Below are 26,220 nucleotides of genomic sequence, written 5' to 3' on the forward strand. Positions count from 1 at the left end.
AAACATTTATGTCCAACGTTTCGACAGACAAGTGATGGAGTGCTGTCCTGATGAAGACAGCTTGTCTGTTGAAACGTTGGACATAAATATCTTTGCCTCTGAGCTCCTAGTGTGCGGCTCTCCTTTATTTTTTGAAGTGTTCCACTCCGCTAGCCAGCACCTCACCTAAATAGGTGTTCCACTCCGCTAGCCAGCACCTCACCTAAATAGGTGTTCCACTCCGCTAGCCAGCACCTCACCTAAATAGGTGTTCCACTCCGCTAGCCAGCACCTCACCTAAATAGGTGTGCGTTTCTTTCGCCTCTAGATTATTCTGTTATCAATTGTATCCCATTCTTAGGTAGTGTAACCATAGAAATAGTATCTCGCAAAACCCATTCTAGTTCTGTGGATGGAACTCTGTTCCACTGCCTTCCTGTCCAAGTCCTGGCTCACAACCTTCAAGTTGAGGGTTGTACGGTTTTAAGTTTTAGAAACAGCCCCACTAGCCAATTAGCTAGCAGCGTTGCAGGGCTACTTGGTCTTCTGGAAGCCAATCATCACCTTGGAGACGAAGTTGACGATGGCGCTGGCGGGCTGCTCGGGGTCGTGCTCGGCGAACAGGTGGCACACGTTGTCCTGCCCACTGCTCGTCTTCCTCGCCACAAAGCCAAAGATCTTTGCTGAAGTACAGCCGTCTTTTTTCCACCTAAGAACGGATGGGGAAAAGAACACAGAAAGAACATACAAGGCATCATACAGACAGTGTAAGCTGATGACATTATCACCACAGTACCTTTATGTCAAATGATGTTGATTCTGGCATATTTTACTCACTTCCGATCTTGAGGGTCCAATGCACAGAAGATGACAGTGGTCACTGCATAATGCCTTCTGAAGAACAACCTGGGAAGAGGAGAAGAGAACCTGGGTAAAAGAGAAATACATAGTACAACTGTGTATATGTGCAGAACCAGTCAAACGTTTGGACACACCCACTCATTCAAAGATTTTTCTTTATGTTCTACATTGTAGAATAAGTAGTGAAGACATCAACGCTATGAAATAACACACATGGAATCATGTAGTAACCAAAAAAGTGTTAAATCAAAATATATTTATATTTGAGATTCTTCAAAGTAGCCACCCTTTGCCTTGATGACAGCTTTGCACACTCTCGGAATTCTCTCAACCAGCTTCATGAGATAGTCAGCTGGAATGCATTTCAATTAACAGGTGTGCATTGTTAAAAGTTAATTTGTGGAATTTCTTTCCTTCTTAATGTGTTTGATCCAATCAGTTGTGTTGTGACAAGGTAGGGGTGTTATACAGAACATAACCCTATTTGGTAAAAGACCAAGTCCATATTATGGCAAGAACAGCTTAAGGTGAGGATAAGTTCATTACAGTTACCAGACTCAGATATTCCAGCCCAAATAAACGCTTCACAGAGTTCAAGTAACAGACACATCTCAACATCAACTGTTCAGAGGAGACTGTGTGAATCAGGCCTTCATGGTCAAATTGCTGCAAAGAAACCACTACTAAAGGACACCAATAAGAAGAAGAGACTTGCTTGGGCCAAGAAACACGAGCAATAGACAATCGACCAGTGGAAATCGGTCTTTAAGTCTAATGAGTCCAAATTTGAGATTTTTGGTTCCAACCGCCGTGTCTTTGTGAGACGCAGAGTAGGTGAATGAATGATCTCCTCATGCGTGGTTCCCACCGTGAAGCATGGAGGAGGAGGTGTGATGGTGTGGGGGTGTTTTGCTGGTGACACTGTCAGTGATTTATTTAGCATTCAAGGCACACTTAACCAGCATGGCTACCACAGCATTCTGCAGGAATACGCCATCCCATCTGGTTTGTGCTTAGTGGGACTATCATTTGTTTTTCAACATAACAATGACCCAACACACCTCCAGGCTGTGTAAGGGCTATTTGACCAAGAAGGCGAGTGATGTAGTGCTGCATCAGATGACCTGGCCTCCACAATCACCTGACCTCAACCCAATTGAGATGGTTTGGGATGAGTTGGACCGCAGAGTGAAGGAAAAGCAGCCAACAAGTGCTTAGTATACGTAGGAACTCCTTCAAGACTGTTGGAAAAGCATTCCAGGTGAAGCTGGTTGAGAGAATGCTAAGAGTGTGCAAAGCTGTATTTGTTTTATTATGGATCCCCATTACTGGGGTCCAGCAACATTAAGTCAGTTTATTCCATTTTAAAAACATTACAATACATTCACAGACTGTGTGCCCTCAGGCACCTACTCCACATATATATAATACAAAACTCATGTGTACGTGTGTGTATAGTGTGTATGTTATCGTGTGTGTGTGTGTGTATGCATATGTCTGTGCTTATGTTTGTGTTGCTTCACAGTCCCTGCTGTTACATAAGGTGTTTTTTATCTGTTTTTTAAATCAAATTTTACTGTTGCATGAGTTACTTGTAGACATGGCTGTATTTAGTACTGTGCGCCTCCATAGTCTGTTCTGGACTTGGGGACTGTGAAGAGACCTCTTGTGGCATGTGTTGAGCTGTGCGCCAGTAGTTCAAACAGACAGCTCGGATCATTCAACATGTCAATAACTCTCATAAATACAAGTAATGATGAAGTCAATCTCTCTTCCACTTTGAGCCAGGAGAGATTGACATGCATACTATTAATATTAGTGTAGCAGTTTAGCTTCTGTCCCTCTCCTCGCCCCTACCTGGGCTCGAACCAGGGACCCTCTGCACACATCATCAACTGACACCCACGAAGCATCGTTACCCATCGAGCCACAAAAGCCACAGCCCTTGCAGAGCAAGGGGAACAACTACTTCAAGGTCTCAGAGCGAGTGACGTCACCGATTGAAACGCTATTAGCACGCACCACCGCTAACTAGCTAGCCATTTCACGTCGGTTACATTAGCTCTCTGTGTACATCCAAGGGCCAGCCGTGCTGCCCAGTTCTGAACCAATTGCAATATGTTATTTTTGGTGGCACCTGACCACATGACTGAACAGTAGTCCAGGTGTGACAAAACTAGGCCCTGTTGTACCTGCCTTGTTGATAGTGCTGTCAAGAACGTAGAGCAGCGCCTTATTATGGACATACTTCTCCCTATCTAAGCTACTGTTGTATCAATATGTTTTGACCATGACAGTTTACAATCCAGGGTAACTCCAAGCAGTTTAGTCACCTCAACTTGCTCAATTTCCACATGATTTATTACAATATTTAGTTGAGGTTTAGGGTTTAGTGAATGATTTGTCATCAAGGCAAAGGGTGGCTACTTTGAAGAGTCTCAAATCTCAAATCTCAAATATATTTTGATTTGTTGAACACTTTTTTGGTTACTACATGATTCCATATGTGTTGTTTCATCATTTTTTATTCTACAATGTAGAAAATAGTACAAATAAAGAAAAACCCTTGAATGAGTAGGTGTGTCCAAACGTTTGACTGGTACTGTATATATAATTTTATATTAGCTATACATGCATTACTAATGTGACCATGTAGGTGTGCCTCACTGTCTGTCTGTCTGCCTGTCTGTGTATTCTCCATGACTCACTTCCTCTGGTTGTCGGTGAGGGTGATTCCCTGTGAGGAGACTTTCAAGTGGACCACGGTGGAGGTGGGCAGGGGGTCTGAGCCCAATGTCACACTGGTGGCCTTCTGCACAGCCTGGTACCCTGTCAGAGACTCCATCTCCACTGAGCCCAGGAACCACACATTACACGCTGCAGAGAAACACACGTTACACACAGATACAAACACACACTACACAATGAACTGGAAGAACTTGTCCCGATTGGTGTTTTTAAATCACTGATGAAGGATTTTGAGGCTGATTCCCTGACCTGTCAATGTTTTTAATTTGCTGTTTTTGATTTTGTTATACTCTTGTGAATTCTATGGTTTTTACTAGATTACTTGTAGTTTTTCATGTTGTCTGTCTGTAATTTTTGTAATGACTTGGTGCTGCCTATCTTGGCCAGGACGCTCTTGAAAAAGAGATTTTAAATCTCAATGAGCCCTTCCTGGTTAAATAAAGGTTAAATAAATGAACACAGACTGGATCCACACATTACACACTGCAAGGCCACAGGAGAGAGGTGCTAACACAACACGTTATCTACACAATCCTTAGGAACAGCAGTTGTTGTTGTTAGGCTTCCCAATACTTATTTAGCCATTAATATACTCCCCATTGATTCGCCTAATAGTCATACACCTGTATAATCATGTGCTTAATTAATCATGTGCTTAAATATGTGGTTAGTAAAGGGATTTAAAGGGATACTTCTGGATTTTGGCCCTTTATCTACTTCCCCAGAGTCATATGAACGTGTGGATACCATTTCTATGTCTCTGTGTCCAGTATGAAGGAAGTTAGAGGTAGTTTTCAAACGGCACACAGAGACATAAAAATTGTATCCACAAATTCATCTGACTGAAGTAGATAAAGGACCACATTGCTAAAATCCCGAAGTATCCCTTTAAGCCCTACCTGCTCCTTGTTTAAGGAGCTCAGCAGCAGAGTTGGTGACAGATTGTGGAGCAGTATTCTCCACCACGTCTTCAAGAGGATCTACCAACATAGGAAAAATAAATAAAAGTAAGATGTTTGAAATGAAGAATGGGAGTCAGTGACATATCACTGAATTAAAATAAATCTGATTAAACTCTCCCTCGATCTCTCCCTTCCTCTCTCTATTGACCATCTGTCACTGATGACATTGGTTTATGGCTACCACGTAAAGGCAATTCATCTACGTTGACATGAGTTGCATGCACAGGCTTATAAATCACATCATATAATTCGAAACTGCCCTGCAATTTCCAGCCCTGCCACATTTAGTTACACAGAGACGAGAGAGACTAGTGTTCGTTAAATTGCTTTGGCAGAGGACACAATTATGTTTTATAAAACTAAACCATGTTTATCTTGTTACTGTAACACAATGTTATGTATAAGGACATTGAGATTAGGCATCTTACCTCTGTCAGGTATGATGAGTTTGCAGGGCAGAGCCAAGGGAGTTATGGAGTGCTGACACACCAACGCAGTTAAACTACCTGTAAAAAAAACAAAACAACATCATATTACTTCAAAGATGATTTCATATTAGCTATGAACATCATCGTAAGAGCTGAGGCACACTTGCAATCATTATCCAGTAGAGGGTACACAGGAACGTTATGCTTTATTTATCAGTACAGAGAGTAACCAGCAGGGGTCACCATTGTGTTATCACTGTCCTCAAAAGGGTATGACAAAACGTGTGCTACAGTGGAGACACTCACCAAAGTAGGGCTCATTGGGACAGCCCTTCAACCGAACTCCTTTCTGTGTACACTCAATCAGGAAGTGACGGACCAGCTCATTGGACAGATCACCTCCAATCATAGAGTGAGAGATAACGTTATTATACACAAGAATGCTATAAATGCTCATACATGCCTACAACACATTATAACGCATTATACCTGTTGACTGTAAGTTAAGTGCTGGCGGAGTCTCAGTTATTTTACCCCTGTTAACTCCTATCCCAAATTCTAAGAGTTACATACATCTTATCCAATCACAGCTGAGATTAGCGTTATTATGATTTAACAACAGTGTGTCTGAGGGGCATGACGAGTGTGTGTCTGAGGGGCATGACGAGTGTGTGTCTGAGGAATGTCCTCCCATAGAAAAGCCTTCTCCTGGAGCTGGCTTGGGTTTCAATCTCTTAAGAAGTCACAATGCTCGGAGAGGGACTGTGTCATGATGTCCTTACAGGTGCCAGCCTGCTGTGAGTGAGGGGCACCCGACACCGTGTGGAGGAGAAAGGGAGGGGTTAGGACTTAGTGGGCTGTGCTCTGGGCTGGGCATAAGGACACCAGTGTCTTACAGGAATCCCATTTTTTTTTTTTTTACTTCTGTCCCCGAATAAATAATGAATGTGGACTGGGGGGGGGGGGGGGGGGGGGGGGTTGGAGCAGGTAGACAGCTTCAAGTTCCCCGGTGTCCAAATCACTAAAGACTTAGAATGGCCCAAACACACATGCACAGTTGTGAAGAAGGCGCGAAAGTGCCTCTTCCCCCTCACAAAGTTGAAAAAGTTTGGCAGGTTTTACAGCTGTACCATTAAGAGCATATTGACTGGCTGCATCACTGCTTGTTTTAGCAATACCACCGCCCTCGATAGCATGGCTTTACATAGGGTTGTGAGGACAGTCCAATAATTCACTGCGACCGAGCTCCCTGCCATCCAGGACCTCTATATCAGGCAGAAAAGAAGGCCCGGGAAATCTTCAAAGACTCCAACCACCCAAGCCATAGACAATTTTCTCTCCTGCCACACACCAAGACGGACCGGTGCATCAAGTCTGACACCAACAGGCTCTTGAACAGCTTCTATCCCAAAGCAATACGACTGATAAATAGCTAACAAAATAGCTCACAGACTGAGTTAACCTCGTATCTTTCTTGACCTTTTATTTCAATCTTTGCGGTCTCTATGCACAATCACAGAACCCTACACACTCACTCCATTTTTTGCTCACTCACATATACATTTATACGGACTCTACCACACACCCACTGAAATACAAGCTGCTGCTACTCTGTTTATCTTATATCCTGTTGCCTAGTCACCTTACCTCTATACATATTTACCTCCATCACTCCAGTATCCCTGCACATTGTAAATATGGTATTGGAACTGACTTTTTATATATTTCCTGTATATATTATGAGTACTTACTTAATTGTGTATTTCCTATTTCCTATTCTTATTTCTATTGTGTTTTTTTCTAGTAATACATTGTTGTTGATTATTGCATTGTTGGGTTTTGAGTTTGCAAGAAAGGCATTTCACTGTACTTGTGCATGTGACATTGAAGCTTGAAACTTATACAGCCCTACCTCAACTACTCCAGTAACTCTGCACATTGTCAATTTGGTACTGGCTCTGACAATTTACAGTGCATTCGGAAAGTATTCAGACCCCCTTCCCTTTCCCACATTTTGTTACCTTACAACCTCATCAATCTACACACAATAACCCATAATGACAAAGCAAAAACATGTTTTTAGAAATTTTTGCAAACGTTTCCATTGATCATTCATGAGATGTTTCTACAACTTGATTGGAGTCCACTTGTGGTAAATTCAATTGATTGTACATGATTTGGAAAGGCACACACCTGTCTATATAAGGTCCCACAGTTGACAGTGCATGTCAGAGCAAAAACGAAGCCATGAGGTGGAAGGAATTGTCCGTGGAGCTCCAAGATTGTGTCAAGGCACAGATCTGGGGAAGGATACCAAAACATTCTGCAGCATTGAAGGTCCCCAAGAACACAGTGGCCGCCATCATTCTTAAATGGAAGAAGTTTGGAACCACCAAGACTCTTCCTGGAGTTGTCCGCCTGGCCAAACTGAACAATCGGGGGAGAAGGGTGTTGGTCAGGGAGGTGACCAATTACTTGATGGTCACTCTGACAGAGCTCCAGAGATCTTCTGTGGAGATAGGACAACCTTCCAGAAGGACAACCATCTCTGCAGCACTTCACCAATCAGGCCTTTATGTTAGAGTGGCAAGACAGAAGACAGTCCTCAGTAAAAGGCACATGACAGCCTGCTTGGAGTTTTCCAAAAGGCCCCTAAAGGACTCTCAGACCATAAGAAACACGATTTTCTGGTCTGATGAAACCAAGATTGAACTATTTAGCCTGAATGCCAAGTGTCACTTCTGGAGGAATCCTGACACCATCTCTTCAGTGAAGTATGGTGGTGGCAGCATCATGCTGTGGGGATGTTTTTCAGTGGCTGGGACTGGGAGACTAGTCAGGATGAGGGAAAGATGAATGGAGCAAAGTACAGAGAGATCCTTGATGAAAACCTGCTCCAGAGCTCTCAGGAACTCAGACTGGAGCAAAGGTTCACCTTCCAAATGGACAACGACCCTAAGCACACAGCCAAGACAACGCAGGAGTGGCTTCGGGACAAGTCTCTGAATGTCTTTGAGTGGCCCAGCCAGAACCCGGACTTGAACCTGATCGAACATCTCTGGAGCAACCTGAAAATAACTGTGCAGCGACGCTCCCCATCCAACCTGACAGAGAGGAATGGGAGAAACTCCCCAAATACAGGTGTGCCAAGATTGTAGAGTCATACCCAAGAAGACTCGAGGCTGTAATCGCTGCCAAAGGTGCTTCAACAAAGTACTGAGTAAAGGGTCTGAATACTTATGTAAATGTGAAATTTCAGTTTTTTGCTTTGTCATTATGGGGTATTGTGTGTAGATTGATGAGAAGAAGAAAAAAACGATTTAATCAATTTTAGAATAAGGCTGTAATGTCACAAAATTTGGAAAAAGTCAAGGGGTCTGAATTCTTTCCGATTGCACTGTAAACACATAAGTAGCTTACATTCTCAAGTTTTTTTCCTTCCTTTCTTATTTCTCGTGTTTAGTTTTTAGTTCTACTATTTTGATATTGAATACTGCACTGTTGGGAAGGGCTTGCAAGTTAAGCATTTCACTGTACTTGTGCATGTGAGAAACATAACTTGAAACGTAAAACAAGGAATACCATGAACAAAGCAATATGTTGCTTGCCAGGACATTTCTAAATTGAATTGAGGCTGTATTTCATGGCGCTGAATAAAACAATCTGTACTGAATGTCACACAAAGTTACATTACTGTATGTAGGGCAAAAAGCACCCATGGAGAAAGGCCTGAAATCTGTGCAGGTTTATAAAGCTTGCTTATTCTATTGTTTGTTTTAAAGCACTAGCTGCTACATCTAAAACTACTTAACAAAGAGCACGGCTGTTTGGTTCTATCACAATGCTGCCCAGAAGAGAGACCCAAAGCTAGGAGCTGTTGAACAAACAGAGAGGGGACTATACTTCAGCACTTTGGATTTAAGATCAAATGTTTTATATGAGGCAACAGAGTGTCATCTTTAATCGAGGGTATTTTCATACATATCTGTTTTACCACACTTTATGTATCTACGTATTTGGACAAATTCACTTATAGTGTATTACATTTAGTCAAAAGATTAGCATTTGGTCCCATATTCCTAGCAGGCATACCCACCCCAAAAATGCTAATCTCCCCTGTTATTGTAATGGTGAGAGGTTAGCATGTTTTGGGGGCATGATCTTTGTGCATCTGTAACTTTCTGTAACATCATTCACGATTCATTCATGATTATGTGTAATCATGGTAGCATCCACATTAATGTAGAAGTGTTCAGAAACATATTATATTCTTATTTACAATAATTTTTTTTACAATAAAAGTGACTCCAAAATGGCACAATACATTATGTACCATTTCTCTTGGGCACAACGTAATCCGAAACACAAGCAAAACAAACTGCAAATGCATCCAACAAGTTTGTAGAGTCAAAAGCTTGATATTGTAGGCTTGGAATATGGGAATAAATACTACACTTTTTACTTCTTTAATACACTATAAGTGAATTTGGCCAAATACTGAAGACACCTTAACATGAGGGGACTAGATACATAAAGTGCTTTCATTCCTGAACAGTAAAACAGATATGTGTGAAAATACCCTCAAATAAAAGGCAACATTCTATACTGTCACCTCATATAAAACATTTGATTTCAAAACCAAAATGCTGGAGTATAGAGCCAAATTTAAAGTTGTAGCTTCACTGTCCAAATAAATAAGTGTAGCCTATATGGGCTTCATCAATCATCATCCTACTCCTATGTCCCACATCAAACAGGAACCGGTCTGAACCTAAAGCTCTGCCCCCTTATCTCTCTCAGCCAATGCCTACCTTTCTTGCTCGGCTGCAGGACTGAGGGAGGGGGTGTGGCCACCTTCATGGCCAGCCCATAGGCTCCTTTGAAGGAGTGGCTGTCCCGTACTATGAAAAATCCGGGCTCCTTGTCCTTCAGGACTGAGATTGCTGAGAGGAGGAGGAAAGAAGGAGGAAAGGAGAAGACATTTTCGTGACGATGTCACAGAGGAGTGTGGAAACTGTCAACATCTCCCAACACTGTCAAAATGTTGAAGAGCATTATGGAAATTTGGCAGACAAAATACTCCTGGGAGACAAGACACATATTTCCTAATGTTTTTACCTTGGTCCCTGGAGATATCAGGCTTGTACCAGAATTTCGATGTGTCTTGCACAAAGTTTACAGTCACATGCTTGCTGGCCAGGACATCTGGAAATACAGTATCACAAACACACCAGAGGTTAGTCAATGCACGAAGACCTCAGGCATTCAATCACTGCAACCAAGTTCAAAAGACATCCATATGTGGCAAATCCGAATTGACCGAGAAAACTCACCTAAAGGATACAGTACATGCAGTGTCAAGAAGAAGTATGTGAACCCTTTGGAATTACCTGGATTTCTGCCTAAATTTGTCATAAAATTTGATCTGATCTTGATCTAAGTCACAACAATGGACAAAAACAGTGTGCTTAAACTAATAACACACACAGTATTGTATGTTTCTTGTCCATATTGAATGCATAATTTAAACACTCACGTGTAGGTTTGAAAAAGTATGTGAACCCCAATGCTAATGACTTCTCCAAAAGACAATTGGAGTCAGTCAGCTAACCTGGAGTCTGATCAATGAGATGAGATTGGAGATGTTAGTTAGACATACCCTGCCCTATAAAAAACTCACAAAATTTGAGTTTGCTATTCATTAGAAGCATTGCCTGATGTGAACCATGCCTCGAACAAAAGAGATCTCAGAAGACCTAAGATTAGAATTGTTGACTTGCATAAAGCTGGAAAGGATTACAAAAGTATCTTTAAAAGCCTTGATGTTCATCAGTTCACAGTAAGACAAATTGTCTATAAATGGAGAAAGTTCACCACTGTTACTACTCTCCCTAGGAGTGGCCGTCCTGCAAAGATGACTGCAAGAGCACAGTGCAGAATGCTCAATGAGGTCAATAAGAATCTTAGAGTGTCAGCTAAAGACTTACAGAAATCTCTGTAACATGCTAACTAGAGGTCGACCAATTATGATTTTTCAACGCCGATACCGATACCGATTATTGGGGGGCCAAAAAAAGCCGATACCAATTAATCGGATGATTTTTATATATATATATTTGTAATAATGACAATTACAACAATACTGAATGAACACTTATTTTAACTTAATATAATACATCAATATAATCAATTTAGTCTCAAATAAATAATGAAACATGTTCAATTTGATTTAAATAATGCAAAAACAAAGTGTTGGAGAAGAAAGCAAAAGTACAATATGTGCCATGTAAAAAAGCTAACGTTTAAGTTCCTTGCTCAGAACATATGAAAGCTGGTGGTTCCTTTTAACATGAGTCTTCAATATTCCCAGGTAAGAAGTTTTAGGTTGTAGTTATTATGGACTATTTCTCTCTGTACCATTTGTATTTCATATACCTTTGACTATTGGATGTTCTAATAGGTATTTTAGTATTGCCAGCCTAATCTCGGGAGTTGATAGGCTTGAAGTCATAAACAGCGCAATGCTTGAAGCACAGCAAAGAGATGCTGGCAAATGCAGGAAAGTGCTGTTTGAATGAATGTCTCCACCGCTCAGTCAGACTGCTCTATCAAATCATAGACTTAATTATAATATAATAACACACAGAAATACTAGCCTTAGGTTATTAATATGGTCAAATCCGGAAACTATCATTTCGAAAACAAAACGTTTATACTTTCAGTGAAATACGGAATCGTTCCGTATTTTATCTAACGGGTGGCATCCCTAACTCTAAATATTGCTGTTACATTGCACAACCTTCAATGTTATGTCATAATTATGTACAATTCTGGCAAATTAATTACGGTCTTTGTTTGGAAGAAATGGTTTTCACACAGTTCGCAACGAGCCAGGCGGCCCAAACTGCTGCCTATACCCTGACTCTGCTTGCACAGAACGCAAGAGAAGTGACACAATTTCCCTAGTTAAAAGAAATTCATGTTAGCAGGCAATATTAACTAAATATGCAGGTTTAAAAATATATACTTGTGTATTTTTAAGAAAGGCATTGATGTTTATGGTTAGGTACACATTGGTGCAATGACAGTGCTTTTTTCACGAATGCTCTTGTTAAATCACCTGTTTGGCGAAGTAGGCTATGATTCAATGATAAATTAACAGGCACCGCATCGATTATATGCAACGCAGGACAAGCTAGATAAACTAGCAATATCGTCAACCATGTGTAGTTAACTAGATAACTGTTAAGTTATCTTAACTGTTAAGATTGATTGTTTTTTATAAGATAAGTTTAATGCTAGCTAGCACCTTACCTTGGCTCCTTGCTGCACTCGCATAACAGGTAGTCAGCCTGCCACGCAGTCTCCTCGTGGAGTGCAATGTAATCGATCATAATCGGTGTCCAAAAATGCCGATTACCGATTGTTATGAAAACTTGAAAATCGGCCCTAATTAATCAGCCATTCCGATTAATCGGTCGACCTCTAATGCTAACATCTCAGTTGACGAGACCACGATACATAAAACACTAAACAAGAATGGTGTTCATGGGAGGACACCACGGAAGAACCCATTTCTGTCAACAATAAAAAAACATTGCTGCATGTCTGAATTTCGCAAAAGAGCACCTGGATGTTTTACAGTGCTACTGGAAAAATATTCTGTGGACAGATGAAACTAAAGTTCATTGGTTTGGAAGGAACACTCAACACTATGTGTCGAGAGAAAAAGGCACAGCACACCAACATCAAAACCTCATGCCAACTGTAAAGTATGGTGGAGGGAGCGTCATGGTTTTGGACTGCTTTGCTGCCTCAGGGCCTGGACAACTTGCTATCATCAACAGAAAAATGTATTCCAAAGTTTATCAAGACATTTTGCAGGAGAATGTTAGGCTATCTGTCCGCCAACTGAAGCTCAACAGAAGTTGGGTGATGCAACAGGACAACGACCCAAAACACAGAAGTAAATCAACAACAGCACGGCTTCAACAGAAGAAAATATGCCTTCTGGAGTGGCTCAGTCAGAGTCCTGACCTCAACCTGATTGAGATGCTGTGGCATTACCTCAAGAGAGCGGTTCACACCAGACATCCCAAGAATATTGCTGAATTTAAACAGTTTTGTAAAGAGGAATGGTCCAAAATTCCTCCTGACCGGTGTGCAGGTCTATTTCGCAACTACAGAAAACGTTTGGTTGAGGTTATTGCTGGCAAAGGAGGGTCAACCAGTTATTAAATCCAAAGGTTCACATACTTTTTCCACCCTGCACTGTAAATGTTTATACGGTGTGTTCAATGAAGATATGAAAACGTAAAATTGTTTGTGTGTTATTAGTTTAAGCAGACTGTGTTTGTCTATTGTTGTGACTTAGCTTCTTATGGCTGCAAGGGAAAGTATTGAGTAGCCAGTGAAATCGTGCCCATTTCAAACGGCCTCGTACTCAATTCTTGCTCGTACAATATGCATATTATTATTACTATTGGATAGAAAACACTCTATAGTTTCTAAAACCGTTTGAATTATTTCTCTGAGTGAAACAGAACTCATTTGGCAGCACTTTCCCTGACCAGGAAGTAGAATGTCAGAAATATATGCTCTGTTCAACTTCCTGCCTATACATGGTCATGACACGTAGGAGTCTACGTACACTCCATACGCCTTCCTCTGGGTGTCAAGATGATGTGAGAGAAGAAATTTTGTGTTTATCTTGGTCTGAGGTGGAATAAAAGCTATTTCTTTGACGTGACCGTCCACTTCCGGTACTCTGAAGCGCGCGACTTGGAAGTGGGATTGCCTTCTGTTTTGCTGCCGTTATGGACGACAACTATCTCCGGCTCGGATTTTATTTGATACATGTGACCATATCATCGTAATGTATGTTTTTTCAATATAGTTTAATCAGATTATTGAAATTTTTTCGGGAGTTTTGCCGTGTTCCGTTCTCTGACTTTGTTTACGTTGGAGAGATCCGTGCCACTCGGCTAGTGCCCATGCTAAATGAAGAGGGAAATTTGCCGTTCTGAATCCAAACAACGACTCATCTGGACAAAGGACACCTTGTTCAACATTCTGATGAAAGATCAGCAAAAGTAAGACCCAATTTATGATGTTATTTCATATATCTGTCGTGCATGTGAACTGGTCGTGGGCGCCCAAGTGTTTCTGGCTATTGTGGCTACGCTAATATAGCGCTACATTTTGTTTTCGCTGTAAAACATTTAATAAATCGGAAATATTGTCTGGAATCACAAGATGCCTGTCTTTCAATTGCTGCACACTATGTATTTTTCAGAAATGTTTTATGATGAGTAATTAGGTATTTGACGTTGGTGTCTGTAAATATTATGGCTGCTTTCGGTGCAATTTCTGATTGTAGCTGAAATGTAAACTATGATTTATACCTGAAATATGCAAATTTTTCGAACAAAACATATGCTATACAATAAATATGTTATCAGACTGTCATCTGATGAAGTTTTTTCTTGGTTAGTGGCTATTTCTTTCTTTATTTGGTCGAATTTGTGATAGCTAGTGATGGAGTAAGAAACTGATGGAGTTAGAAAAGTGGTGTCTTTTGCTAACGTGGTTAGCTAATAGATTTACATATTTTGTCTTCCCTGTAAAACATTTTAAAAATCGGACATGTTGGCTTGATTCACAAGATGTGTACCTTTCATATGCTGTATTGGACTTGTTAATGTGTGAAAGTTAAATATTTTTAAAAAATATATTTTGAATTTCGCGCCCTGCACTTGAGCTGGATGTTGTCATAAGTGTACCGGTGTCGGGCCAGCCAGCCTAACAGGTTAAATGAAGATCAGATCAAATTTTATGACCAATTTATGCAGAAATTCAGGTAATTACAAAGGGTTCACATACTTTTTCTTGCCACTGTAGAACAGAACTGATTACCGTCTTTACAGTATTGTACCAACCCAAGCCATTGGCTCAGATAAGAAGTGATTGGCTATTAACTGTGTAAGCAAGGGGGTTACCTGGCAGAGGTGAAGCGGTGCCCGGCATCTGTGCAGAGGCTGAGAGGTCAGGCAGGATGTTGGGAAATGGGATACTGAGGGAGCTTCCGCTATGTGGGCTGGAGAATCCGCTCGGGGCTGGGGAGGCTGTGCCCAAGGAGTGCTCCCCGTCCGACTCCCTCCTCTTCTCAGGCAGCAGTGGAGGCAAGGTCCCCTGGGCCTGGAGCTGCTGCTGCTGCGGCAGGTGCTGGGTCCGGATGGTGCCCAGCCGATCCACGGAACCCATAATGTACAGGCCCCTCTCCATGCCTCCGTTCCCCAGTAGAGGAGAGGCAGAGGGTGGGCAGTCGGCTGCACCATAGCCCCCCAGGCCTAAGTTGTCTTGCTCGTCGAAGCTGTGTGCAAGGCTGTGGGTGAGGCCATAGTGTGCCATGTGGCTCTGCTGGCTGCCCCGGGGGGAGCTGTGGGCGTTGGGCGTAGGTTGAGAGTGGGGTTGGGGGTGCATGGGAGGGGAGTGGTGGCTGTAGTCCAAGGACATGGAGTTGGGGTGGAGGGCTCTGTCCTCTGGCCAGGGCTGACCCATGGAGGAGCTTGAGAGAGGAGGAAGAACACAAAAATGAGAAGATCATCAAAAACAAAAAACACCTCTCTAATGAAACTCTATGACCATTATGTATTTTCAGAACATGTAGCCTATAACCATACTTAGCATTTGCTAAAATGTCAAATGTACATGTACAGTACCAGTCAAAAGTTTGAACACAACTACTCATATTTTTATCACAGTCCTGGCCAAAAGTTTTGAAATTTTCACAAAGTCTGCTGCCTCAGTTTGTATGATGGCAATTTGCATATACTCCAGAATGGTATGAAGAGTGATCAGATGAATCGTAATTAATTGCAAAGTCCCTCTTTGCCATGCAAATGAACTGAATTCCAAAAAACATTTCCACTGCATTTCAGCCCTGCCACAAAAGGACCAGCTAACATCATGTCAGTGATTCTCTCGTTACCACAGGTGTTGACGAGGACAAGGCTGGAGATCACTCTGTCATGCTGATTGAGTTTGAATAACAGACTGGAAGCTTCAAAAGGAGGGTGGTGCTTGGAATCATTGTTCTTCCTCTGTCAACCATGGTTACCTGCAAGGAAACACGTGCTGTCATCATTGCTTTGCACAAAAAGGGCTTCACAGGCAAGGATATTGCTGCCAGTAAGATTTCACCTCAATCAACCATTTATCGGATCATAAAGAACTTCAAGGAGAGCGGTTCAATTGTTGTGAAGAAGGCTTCAGGGCGCCCAAGAAAGTCCAGCAAGCACCAGGGCCGTCTCCTAAAGTTGATTCAGCTGCGGGATCGGGGCACCACCAGTACAGAGCTTGCTCGGGAATGGCAGCAGGCAGGTGTGAGTGCATCTGCACGCACAGGGAGGCGAAGACTTTCGGAGGATGGCCTGGTGTCAAGATGGGCAGCAAAGAAGCCACTTCTCTCCAGGAAAAACATCAGGGACAGACTGATATTCTGCAAAAGGTACAGGGATTGGACTGCTGAGGACTGGGGTAAAGTCATTTTCTCTGATGAATCCCTTTTCCGATTGTTTGGGGCATCCGGAAAAAAGCTTGTCCGGAGAAGACAAGGTGAGCGCTACCATCAGTCCTGTGTCATACCAACAGTAAAGCATCCTGAGACCATTCATGTGTGGGGTTGCTTCTCAGCCAAGGGAGTGGGCTCACTCACAATTTTGCCCAAGAACACAGCCATGAATAAAGAATGGTACCAACACATCCTTCGAGAGCAACTTCTCCCAACCATCCAGGAACAGTTTGGTGACGAACAATGCCTTTTCCAGCATGATGGAACTCCTTGCCATAAGGAAAAAATGATAACTAAGTGGCTTGGGGAACAAAAAATCAATATTTTGGGTCCATGGCCAGGAAACTCCCCAGACCTTAATCCCATTGAGAACTTGTGGTCAATCCTCAAGAGGCGGGTGGACAAACAAAAACCCACAAATTCTGACAAACTCCAAATAATGATTATGCAAGAATGGGCTGCCATCACTCAGGATGTGGCCCGGAGGGTAATTGACAGCATGCCAGGGCGGATTGCAGAGGTCTTGAAAAAGAAGGGTCAACACTGCAAATATTGACTCTTTGCATCAACTTCATGTAATTGTCAATAAAAGCCGTTGACACTTATGAAATGCTTGTAATTATGCTTCAGTATTCCATAGTAACATCTTACAAAAATAACTAAAGACACTGAAGCAGCAAACTTTGTGGAAATTAATATTTGTGTCATTCTCAAAACTTTTGGCCACGACTGTATGTTCTCCACTGTAGAATAATTATGAAGACATCAAAACTATGAAATAACACATATGGAATCATGTAGTAACCAAAAAAGTGTTAAACAATTTGAGATTCTTCAAAGTAGCCACTCTGTGATGAAAGTTTTTCACCTCTTGGCATTCTCTCAACCAGCTTCATGGGGTAGTCACGTGGAATGCATTTCAATTAACAGGTGTGCATTGTTAAAAGTTAATTTGTGGAAGTTAATTTGTTCATTCTTAATGTGTTTGAGCCAATCAGATGTGTTGTGAAAAGGTAGGGGTGGTATACAGAAGATAGCCCTATTTGGTGAAATACGAAGTCCATATTATGGCAAGAACAGCTCAAATAAGCAAAGAGAAATGACAGTCCATCATTACTTTAAGACATGAAGGTCAGTCAATCAGGAACATTACAAGAACTTTGAAAGTTTCTTTAAGTGCAGTCGCAAAAACCATCAAGCGCTATGATGAAACTGGTTCTCATGAGGACTGCCACAGGAAAGGAATACCCAGAGTTACCTCTGCTGCAGAGGATAAGTTCATTAGAGTTACCAGCCTCAGAAATTGCAGCCCAAATAAATGCTTCACAGAGTTCAAGTAACAGACACATCTCAACATCAACTGTTCAGAGGAGACTGTGTGAATCAGGCCTTCATGGTACAATTGCTGCAAATTAACCACTATTAAAGGACATCAATAAGAAGAAGAGACTTGCTTGGGCCAAGAAACATGAGCAATGGACATTAGACCAGTGGAAATCTGTCCTTTGGTCTGATGAGTCCAAATTTGAGATTTTTTTTTCCATCCGCCGTGTCTTTGTGAGACGCAGAGTTGGCGAACAGATGACTATCACAATCACAATCACCCGACCTCAACCCAATTGAGATGGTTTGGAATGAGGTGGACCGCAGAGTGAAAGAAAGCATCCAACAAATGCTCAGCATATGTGGTAACTCCTTCAAGACTGTTGGAAAAGCATTCCTCATGAAGCTGGTTGAGAAAATGCCCAGAGCGTGCAAAGCTGTAATCAAGGCAAAGGGTGGCTACTTTGATAAGAATCTAAAACATAAAATATATTTAGATTTGATTAATACTTTTTTGTTTACTACATGATTCCATATGTGTTATTTCATAGTTTTGATGTCTTAACTATTATTATACAATGAGAAAAATAGTACAAATAAATTAAAACCCTTGAATGAGTAGTTGTGTTCAAACTTTTGACTGGTACTGTACATTTTGAATAAACATGAGCTGCGCGTCTAATAATTGTGCGAAAGGGTTGTATTTGATTGGCTGTACCTGTCTGTCCGTTGTGGCATCCCACTAATGAACGGCGAGCGAGAGGAGCCGAAGGACCTATGGCAGCTGGGGGAAGAGTCTGGAAGGCCCTCTTCTGCGGACTGGGGAACATGACCAATCATCTCTAAGTAACCTCTGGGCTCTGTGGGGGTGTGAGAGGGCATATATATTACAAATTACACATATGGGTTATCACATTCAAGGAGTAGGGATAGAATGCACTAAACCTAAGTCTGTTGACAGACACTTCAAAATAAATCAAATTTCATCCAGTTTCTCCAAAACATCTGGATATTACATGAACAGAAACGGAGCAGAAATGTCTCATCTGTTAACCATAACTTTAAGAATTTCAATCACATAAAAGTGCTGTCCCCCCAGGTGAGACATATTAGAGTACATCCAATAGTAAAGAGAGCAGTCAGCAGTTGAGTTAAATGATTCTCCAGTCAGTCTGCTGCTGGCTCAACAGTACAGCAGCCATCCATCGCTCTGTTCAGTACGGAACCGATTACTCTGCCTAGCAGAGCCCCCCGACATAATTGAATAAATCTTTTATCACTGATATGGAGGCACTGACAGGTGCCTGCCCCCAAAACCTGAAACCACATGTTTCCAGTCCACATATTCCACACAGCTTAGTGACTGACGGATGTTTCCATGGTTTACCAGTTATCTCTATGGGAATGTGGAGGGCAAGGCAGACAAAGAGACGAGAGAGAGGGGGACTGGTATCATTTTGTCCCTCGCCCCTTCTATTGGCACTAGTACTTTCACTGAGGAAATGTAAAAAAATGGTGGGCCACCCGATTTCTAGACCCGCTGTAACCATGGCACGGCTGAATGCGGGGATTCAATATTCAGTGCATGCTTGGGTAAAGTGGGCACAGTGGGGGAACAGATCAGTCTGGGGATGCTGTCATTCTCACAACCCCTCTGACACAGATCACTATGTCACTATGACAACAGTCACTGTGTGTGTGTGTGAGTATAACCCCAGACATCATCACTGCCATTCCTCACCAATGACCCACAGTCACGACAGGACGGCACAACTCTGCCAACTACTCAACTGAATTTGGAACAAAAACCCTCATGACTTTTTCAGAGGAAGGGAACCACAGAAGGTACTTATGGCATGTATGATTATGTCTCTACACTCTAAACTATTGTTTAAAGGGGCAAAAGCGAATTCCCCGTCCCTGTTTCGGTAAAAAGCTCAGAGATGGGGCTGAAGAAATGTAACCACTCTCAAATTCATAGACAGAGCAATGGATGTAAGGACTGACCATCCATGATATTAAAATTATAGTTTTAACCATGTTTTGAGGCTGTACAGTGTTTGTTTACATTTACTTTGTTTACAAACGGAGTAAAACAAGCTCATATTTTGGGTTCTGATGGGATACGAAAGTTGAACTATTAATGCTCATGAGGCAATTGTAATTTATATTCTCCAATAATTAATCAGTATATACAAGTAATTTAAAAGTCCAATAATGGATCCAGCAACTGCAGATTGTGCCTTTAAGATATATGCCAGTACATGATAAATCTCTACATCAGCAAACTTTCATTGCAGCCACATAAAAACAGCATGATCACTTTTCTCATTGTATATATCATTCCTTCTCAAAACTATCTATGCGATCTCCTCCTCTCACCTTTTCCCTTCTCTTGTGAACTTCAGTACACAAAACATCAGCCGTTGATGTCAAATTGTGATTGAGAGACTGATGAAGTGTGTGCAGGATGCTTTCCATTGTAAGAGCATGGGCTCTCAAAACCAAAAATTCTGGTTGGTTTTTCTTTGGATTTTCTCCTACCATATCAATTGTGTTATAGTCTCATACATTGTTTTAACATTTCTACAAACTTCAAAGTGTTTTCTATCCAATGGTACCAATTATATGCATATCCTGGCTTCTGGGCCTGAGTAACAGGCAGTTTACTTTGGGCACGTCAGTCAGGCGGAAATTGCGTAAAAAAGGACCCCAGCCTGAAAATCGCTCAGCACAGAATAGCCACATGTGCACACTTTCTTTGAAATCGTTTGGAGAAAATATACTTTCTATTTTATTCAGCCTTGTTCAATTGTATTCTTCATACTATAAAATAATCAAAATAACGCCACGGAATTCTAAGCAAATCTTGTTTGTTAAATTAAATTAATTAGTGTAGCCCACAGCCATATGGATTCTCTATATCAGTGGCTTGTAGGCTATGCGTGGAAGCCAGGAGATGCTAAATGTGTTTATGTTAATTAACGGTAAATTACCATGAGACCGGCAGTTATTTGCTTCACAGTCAACGGCTGTGACCGCCACAGCCCTAATTTATGTAAACTTCTGAAGGACGTCCTCCAACCTATCAGAGCTCTTGCAGCGTGAACTGACGTATAGTCCACCCAATCAAAGGATCATAGAATGAATCTAGTACTGAAAGCATATGCTACAGCTATCACTGCCACGCATAAAATGTGGTGAGTAGTTTACTCAAAGAGAAAAAGACAATAGTTGATAAGTTTTGAACAATTTAATTTCTTCCAAAATCAAGGAGAAGCAAGAGAGAGAGAGAGAGAGAGATTTGCTTGTATTTTTTAAACTTTCACTTAGCTAGCAAATGCAGATAGCTAGTTTAGCCTACTCAAACAGAGAGGGATGCTATGTTAGCTAGCTGGCTATGGATATCCAACACCGGAACTATGCCAAGTCAAGGTAAGCTTTTGGTTTTATACATGTATTATAAATTCTTCAGTAGTGCAAGCACACAATTTCATCAGCTGTCGGGTGGCTGGTCTCAGACGATCCCGCAGGTGAAGACGCCGAATGTGGACGTCCTGGTCTGGTATGGTTACACGTGGTCTGCGGTTGTGAGGCCAATTTGATATACTGCCAAATTCTTTAAAACAATGTTGGTGGTGGCCTACGGTAGAGAAATGAACATTACATTCTCTGGCAACAGCTCTGGTGGACATTCCTGCAGTCATCATGCCAATTGCACACTCCCTCGAAACTTGGGACATCTGTGGCATTGTGTTGCGTGACAAAACTGCACATTTTAGAGTGGCCTTTTATTGTACCCAGCACCATTTTTTTTTTTTATTGACCCTTTATTTAACTAGGCAAGTCAGTTAAGAACAAATTCGTATTTACAATGACAGTCTACCCTGGCCAAACATGGATGACACTGGGCCAATTGTGTGCCGCACCATGGGACTCCCAGTCACGGACAACTCATGAAACATGGGACCAACACTTTGCATGTTGCGTTTATATTTTTGTTCAGTGTATTATATTCAGCCCAAGGGCACAACGGCAACTTTGGCCACAAAAGGCATGGATTTTTTAGGTGACATTACGGTGGGGAAATTCGAGGCCTGGTGAGAATATTATCAACTGTTTGGATTTCTGCAAAAACATTCAGAAACCTTCTCAGGGAAGCTCATCTGCGCGCTCGTTGTCCTCACCAGGGTCTTAACCAGACTGCAGTTCAGCATTGTAACCGACTTCAGTGGGCAAATACTCACCTTCGATGGCCACTGGCATGTTGGAGAAGTATGTTCTTCCCGGATAAATCCCAGTTTCAACTGTACTGGGTAGATGGCAGACAGCGTGTATGGCGTCGTGTTTGCAAGCGGTTTGCTGATGTCAACATTGTGAACAGAGTGCCCCATGGTGCCGGTGGGTTATGGTATGAGCTATGGACCATGAACACAATTGCATTTTATCGATGGCAATTTGAATGCACAGAGATACCATGACAAAATTCTGAGGCCCATTGTCGTGCCATTCATCAGGAGCCATCACCTCATACATTATTATTTTCTCCCCAATTTCGTGATATCCAATTGGTAGTTACAGTCTTGTCCCATCGCTCCAACTCCTATACAGACTCAGGAGAGGCGAAGGTCAAGAGCCATGCGTCCTCCGAAACACGACTCTGCCAAACCTCACTGCTTCTTGACACACTGCTCGCTTAACCCGGAAGCCAGCCGCACCAATGTGTTGGAGGAAACACCGTCCAACTGGCGACCGTGTCAGTTTGCATGCCCCCCGGCCTGCCACAGGAGTCGCTAGAGCGCGATGGTAAAAGGACATCCCGTCCGGCAAAACTCTCCCCTAACCCGGACGACTCTGGACCAATTGTGCGCCGCCTCATGGGTCTTCCGGTCACGGCCAGCTGTGACACAGCCCGGGATCGAACCCGGATCTGTAGTGACGCCTCTAGCACTGTGATGCAGTGACTTAGATCGCTGTGCCACTCGGGAGGCCCGTCATCACCTCATGTTTCAGCATAATAATAATAATAATAATAATAATAATAATAATAATAATAATAATAATAATAATGTCTCAAGGATCTGTACACAATTCCTGGGTGCAGAAAATGTCCCAGTTCTTCCATGGCCTGCATACTCACTAGACATGTCACCCATTGAGCATTTTTGGGATGCTCTGCATCGACAACAGCGTGTTCCAGTTCCAGCCAATATCCAGCAATGTTGCACAGTCATTGAAGTGGAGTGGTACAACATTCTACAGTTCACAATCTACAGCCTGATCAACTCTATGTGAAGGAGATGTATCTCATTGTATAAGGCAAATGGTTCTCACACTAGATACTGACTGGTTATCTGATCAACGCTCCTACCTTTTCTTAAGGTATCTGTGAAACAACAGATTCCTATCTGTATTCCCAGTCCTGTGAAATCCATAGATTCAAGCCTAATTATTTCATTTCAATTGACTGATTTCCTTTTATGAACTGTAACTCAGTAAAATTGTAGAAATTATTACACGTTGCGTTTATATTTTGATCGGTGTAATTATAATTCCCTTCTCCCAGCTACCGTGCTTCTCTCACTCACATGGCTTTCTCAGATATCTCAATTTTTATTAGCCAATGCACATCACTTGATCTCTGGTCCTTCTCACAGCTAAGAAGTCGGCTACAAGTAATGACAGATACATCGGGGACGCAAATGTGCGCGTCCCTCTTATCGAATTCCGAGGCGCGTATTGATGTTAGAAGAACTGTCCACAATTAGCCTACTTTTTGTCAGCCAACAAAATGAGTAGGCCAAACTAACAGCAAAAGCACTAGCCTATGTCAATCAACTATCCCACATAGTACATTGACCTTTTCTATTGGTCAACTTGTCCTTCTGTGCAAGAAATAAATATTCCAAACATTCTCCGGGACAGTTGTGGGATGCGATAGATCCCAAATGAATGCTACTACTCGCATAAAAAAAAACTTTTTTAAAGCAATGAGGCTGATGCAACACATCAGAACATTTAGCTTAAAATGTTGATAAACTATTAGGTTATATCTTCAAATAATAAACACAGCAATGCGCACACGGCAGTAGGCTAAAAGTGCAAATGTTCCAAAACGCAATCAACTAGTTGGAAAACACTGTTCCCAAAAGTGACCACAAATGTGATTATGCATGTAATACTTTATTTTATAGTTGCATTGTTATGGTGAAAATCATCTTCCCCAAACTTGAAACTCAAGCGCCGCCTTTTTTATGACTGTTGGCTCTACACCAGTTGTAAAGCGGATTAATGTGCTTAATTCACTGTGGAGGATGGTCCTCCCCTTTCTCCTCTGAGGAGCCTCCACTGACACAGATGAAGGATCTTAATTTGAGCACCCTTATGCAGGAAAACTTTTAAACTTGTATTATACTTTAGGTTTAAAAAGGCTTCTGAAGTTTGTAATTTCCACTTTGAAATTTCAGACTTGAAATGTATCAACCTCTATAAAAATGTCTATTCATTAGAATCAACGTAGTAATTCACAATTCCTGTTGCTGCATAATTATTTTCCTGCTGAAGCTCACATTATGATCCTACATCTGTATAACTGGGTGGGTTCCACCACTGAGAAACATCTAAGACCATAACAAAACTTCTACGGACAAACAAAAAATGTAACTATTTCAGGCACTGAAGGCTTTGACACAATGTGCTATAAAAGACTAACTTTTCAGGACTGAAACCACACAGACGTTCTCCAAACCAACCATTGGAGGAGAGAGTCTGGTATGGAACCCCCAGGGAAGGGAGGCAGTCCCTGGCTTTGTTTAGTGCACTGCCTCCAACCAACACAATGTTCTCATACATTAGTTATGGAATGTGACCAGCAATGGTGCAATACCACAAGGAAAACAACTGCATCAAGACAAATAACTAGATATAAACACATAAACATGGTGGATTACATTCCGAGAGAAGTTTGCGTGATGGAGACAGTCTCAGAGGAGGAGTCAAAAGCAGCTGATAAACAATGAACAAACCCAAAGGTTCCCATCACTGTTCATACCCTTGTACTGTCTGTCACTGGGTCCCTCTCTGTCTCCTAGAGCTCCCTCTCTCACTCACTATCTTTCTCCATCACCCACTCTCTGTTCTTAATTAAGTGAGAGATTAAGTAAAGAGGGAGAGGGAGAATGAGTGGAATAGACTCCATCACTTCCAATGTGTCCACTTCCCTACATAGAACACTTACTATCAATTGTTTCACTGCCCCATGGTCTGGCTCTTTCAATCAAATGGCTTTGTCAAAGGCCAAGTGCCACAATATCTATTCAGCTCACAAGGGCCTGACATTTCAATATGTCTATTCACTTTCTTTAGAGACTAGTGGTATTTCTACGAATGATTCTATACTCTAAAAATATAAGTCTTTTTTGAGTAACAGCTGTAATCCATTGTGTGAAAGAATATATTTCAACATTTACCTCACTTCATCTGAATGAATGAGAATGTCAGTGTGCTGTGATACACACAGCTTAGAGCCTACATTCTCCAGAAGTACAGTGCACATTGCCACAATGACCTACCATGCTCCGTCCTGTAAGCTCCATATGATTGCATGCTGGGAGATGGAGTTTGCCTCAGGTGAGTGAATTCCGCCATGTTTTTCACTATGGAAGCATAGCAGACGAGATGAAGTTTAAAATCCAGTAATTCAGCAACGATCACGAGAGCCATCATGTGAACACACACACAAACTCCTGGAAAAAGACACAAGACAATAATGGATGCTCTTACCGTAAGGTGTAGGGGGAGAGATGGGGAAGGCAGGAGTAGGAGTCATGTCACTACCAGCCTCCACTCCACTGTCCATCTTTGGACCCTGAGTTCTGTAGTCCACACTGTCACTCCTGAACAGCATGCCATGCTGTAATACAAAACACACAGACGGAAATACACACACACACACAGGAAAAACATGCGTGTGAACATCACCTCATTGTACCCAGCAAAAACAGTACACAGCAAAACATGGCACGAACACACAACATAGGGCACATCATGACAAGCAAGATAATGACAAGGTATCGACAGACATTGGGAGTCGGTGAGTCATGGTTTCAGTATGTTCCTGTACCTGGGAGTGAGGTACGCAGGGTGAGTAGGTCCGTGTGCTCTTATACTCCTCCTGCACGCCCCAGCGTGAGCCACCGAATCCTGGGTGATCTGTGACATCACTGCCCTGCCGACTCTGCATGGAGTCCACTCTGACGTCACCAACGGACAATGGAGCAGCTGCACAGACACACAAACACAGAGACGGAGAGGAGGGTGAGAACTGGCCATTAATGTTGAGCATACC

The 26,220-nt window shown here is 42.0% G+C and overlaps 1 protein-coding gene across 2 annotated transcripts in view; it reads right to left on the reverse strand.

Moving 5' to 3' along the window:
* Positions 1 to 209: 209 nt before the first annotated feature.
* LOC120020300 (tensin-3-like) overlaps positions 210 to 26,220 on the reverse strand; it is a 78,401-nt gene continuing 52,390 nt past the window's right edge. Inside the window, exons 14-26 of one of the 2 annotated variants that reach the window (XM_038963866.1) lie at positions 25,996 to 26,153; positions 25,656 to 25,785; positions 25,445 to 25,528; positions 18,592 to 18,733; positions 14,977 to 15,545; positions 10,097 to 10,183; positions 9,790 to 9,921; positions 5,285 to 5,377; positions 4,979 to 5,056; positions 4,488 to 4,568; positions 3,549 to 3,717; positions 817 to 885; positions 210 to 688 (exon numbers count right to left, since the gene is read on the reverse strand). In XM_038963866.1, coding sequence (XP_038819794.1) covers positions 514 to 688; positions 817 to 885; positions 3,549 to 3,717; positions 4,488 to 4,568; positions 4,979 to 5,056; positions 5,285 to 5,377; positions 9,790 to 9,921; positions 10,097 to 10,183; positions 14,977 to 15,545; positions 18,592 to 18,733; positions 25,445 to 25,528; positions 25,656 to 25,785; positions 25,996 to 26,153 — 1,967 coding nt within the window. In that variant the 3' untranslated portion in view covers positions 210 to 513. The remainder of the gene's footprint in view (positions 689 to 816; positions 886 to 3,548; positions 3,718 to 4,487; positions 4,569 to 4,978; positions 5,057 to 5,284; positions 5,378 to 9,789; positions 9,922 to 10,096; positions 10,184 to 14,976; positions 15,546 to 18,591; positions 18,734 to 25,444; positions 25,529 to 25,655; positions 25,786 to 25,995; positions 26,154 to 26,220) is intronic. The other variant, XM_038963867.1, reaches the window with a different exon arrangement.

The sequence above is a fragment of the Salvelinus namaycush genome, chromosome 25 (genome assembly GCF_016432855.1).
Source record: "Salvelinus namaycush isolate Seneca chromosome 25, SaNama_1.0, whole genome shotgun sequence".
Taxonomy (NCBI): domain Eukaryota; kingdom Metazoa; phylum Chordata; class Actinopteri; order Salmoniformes; family Salmonidae; genus Salvelinus; species Salvelinus namaycush.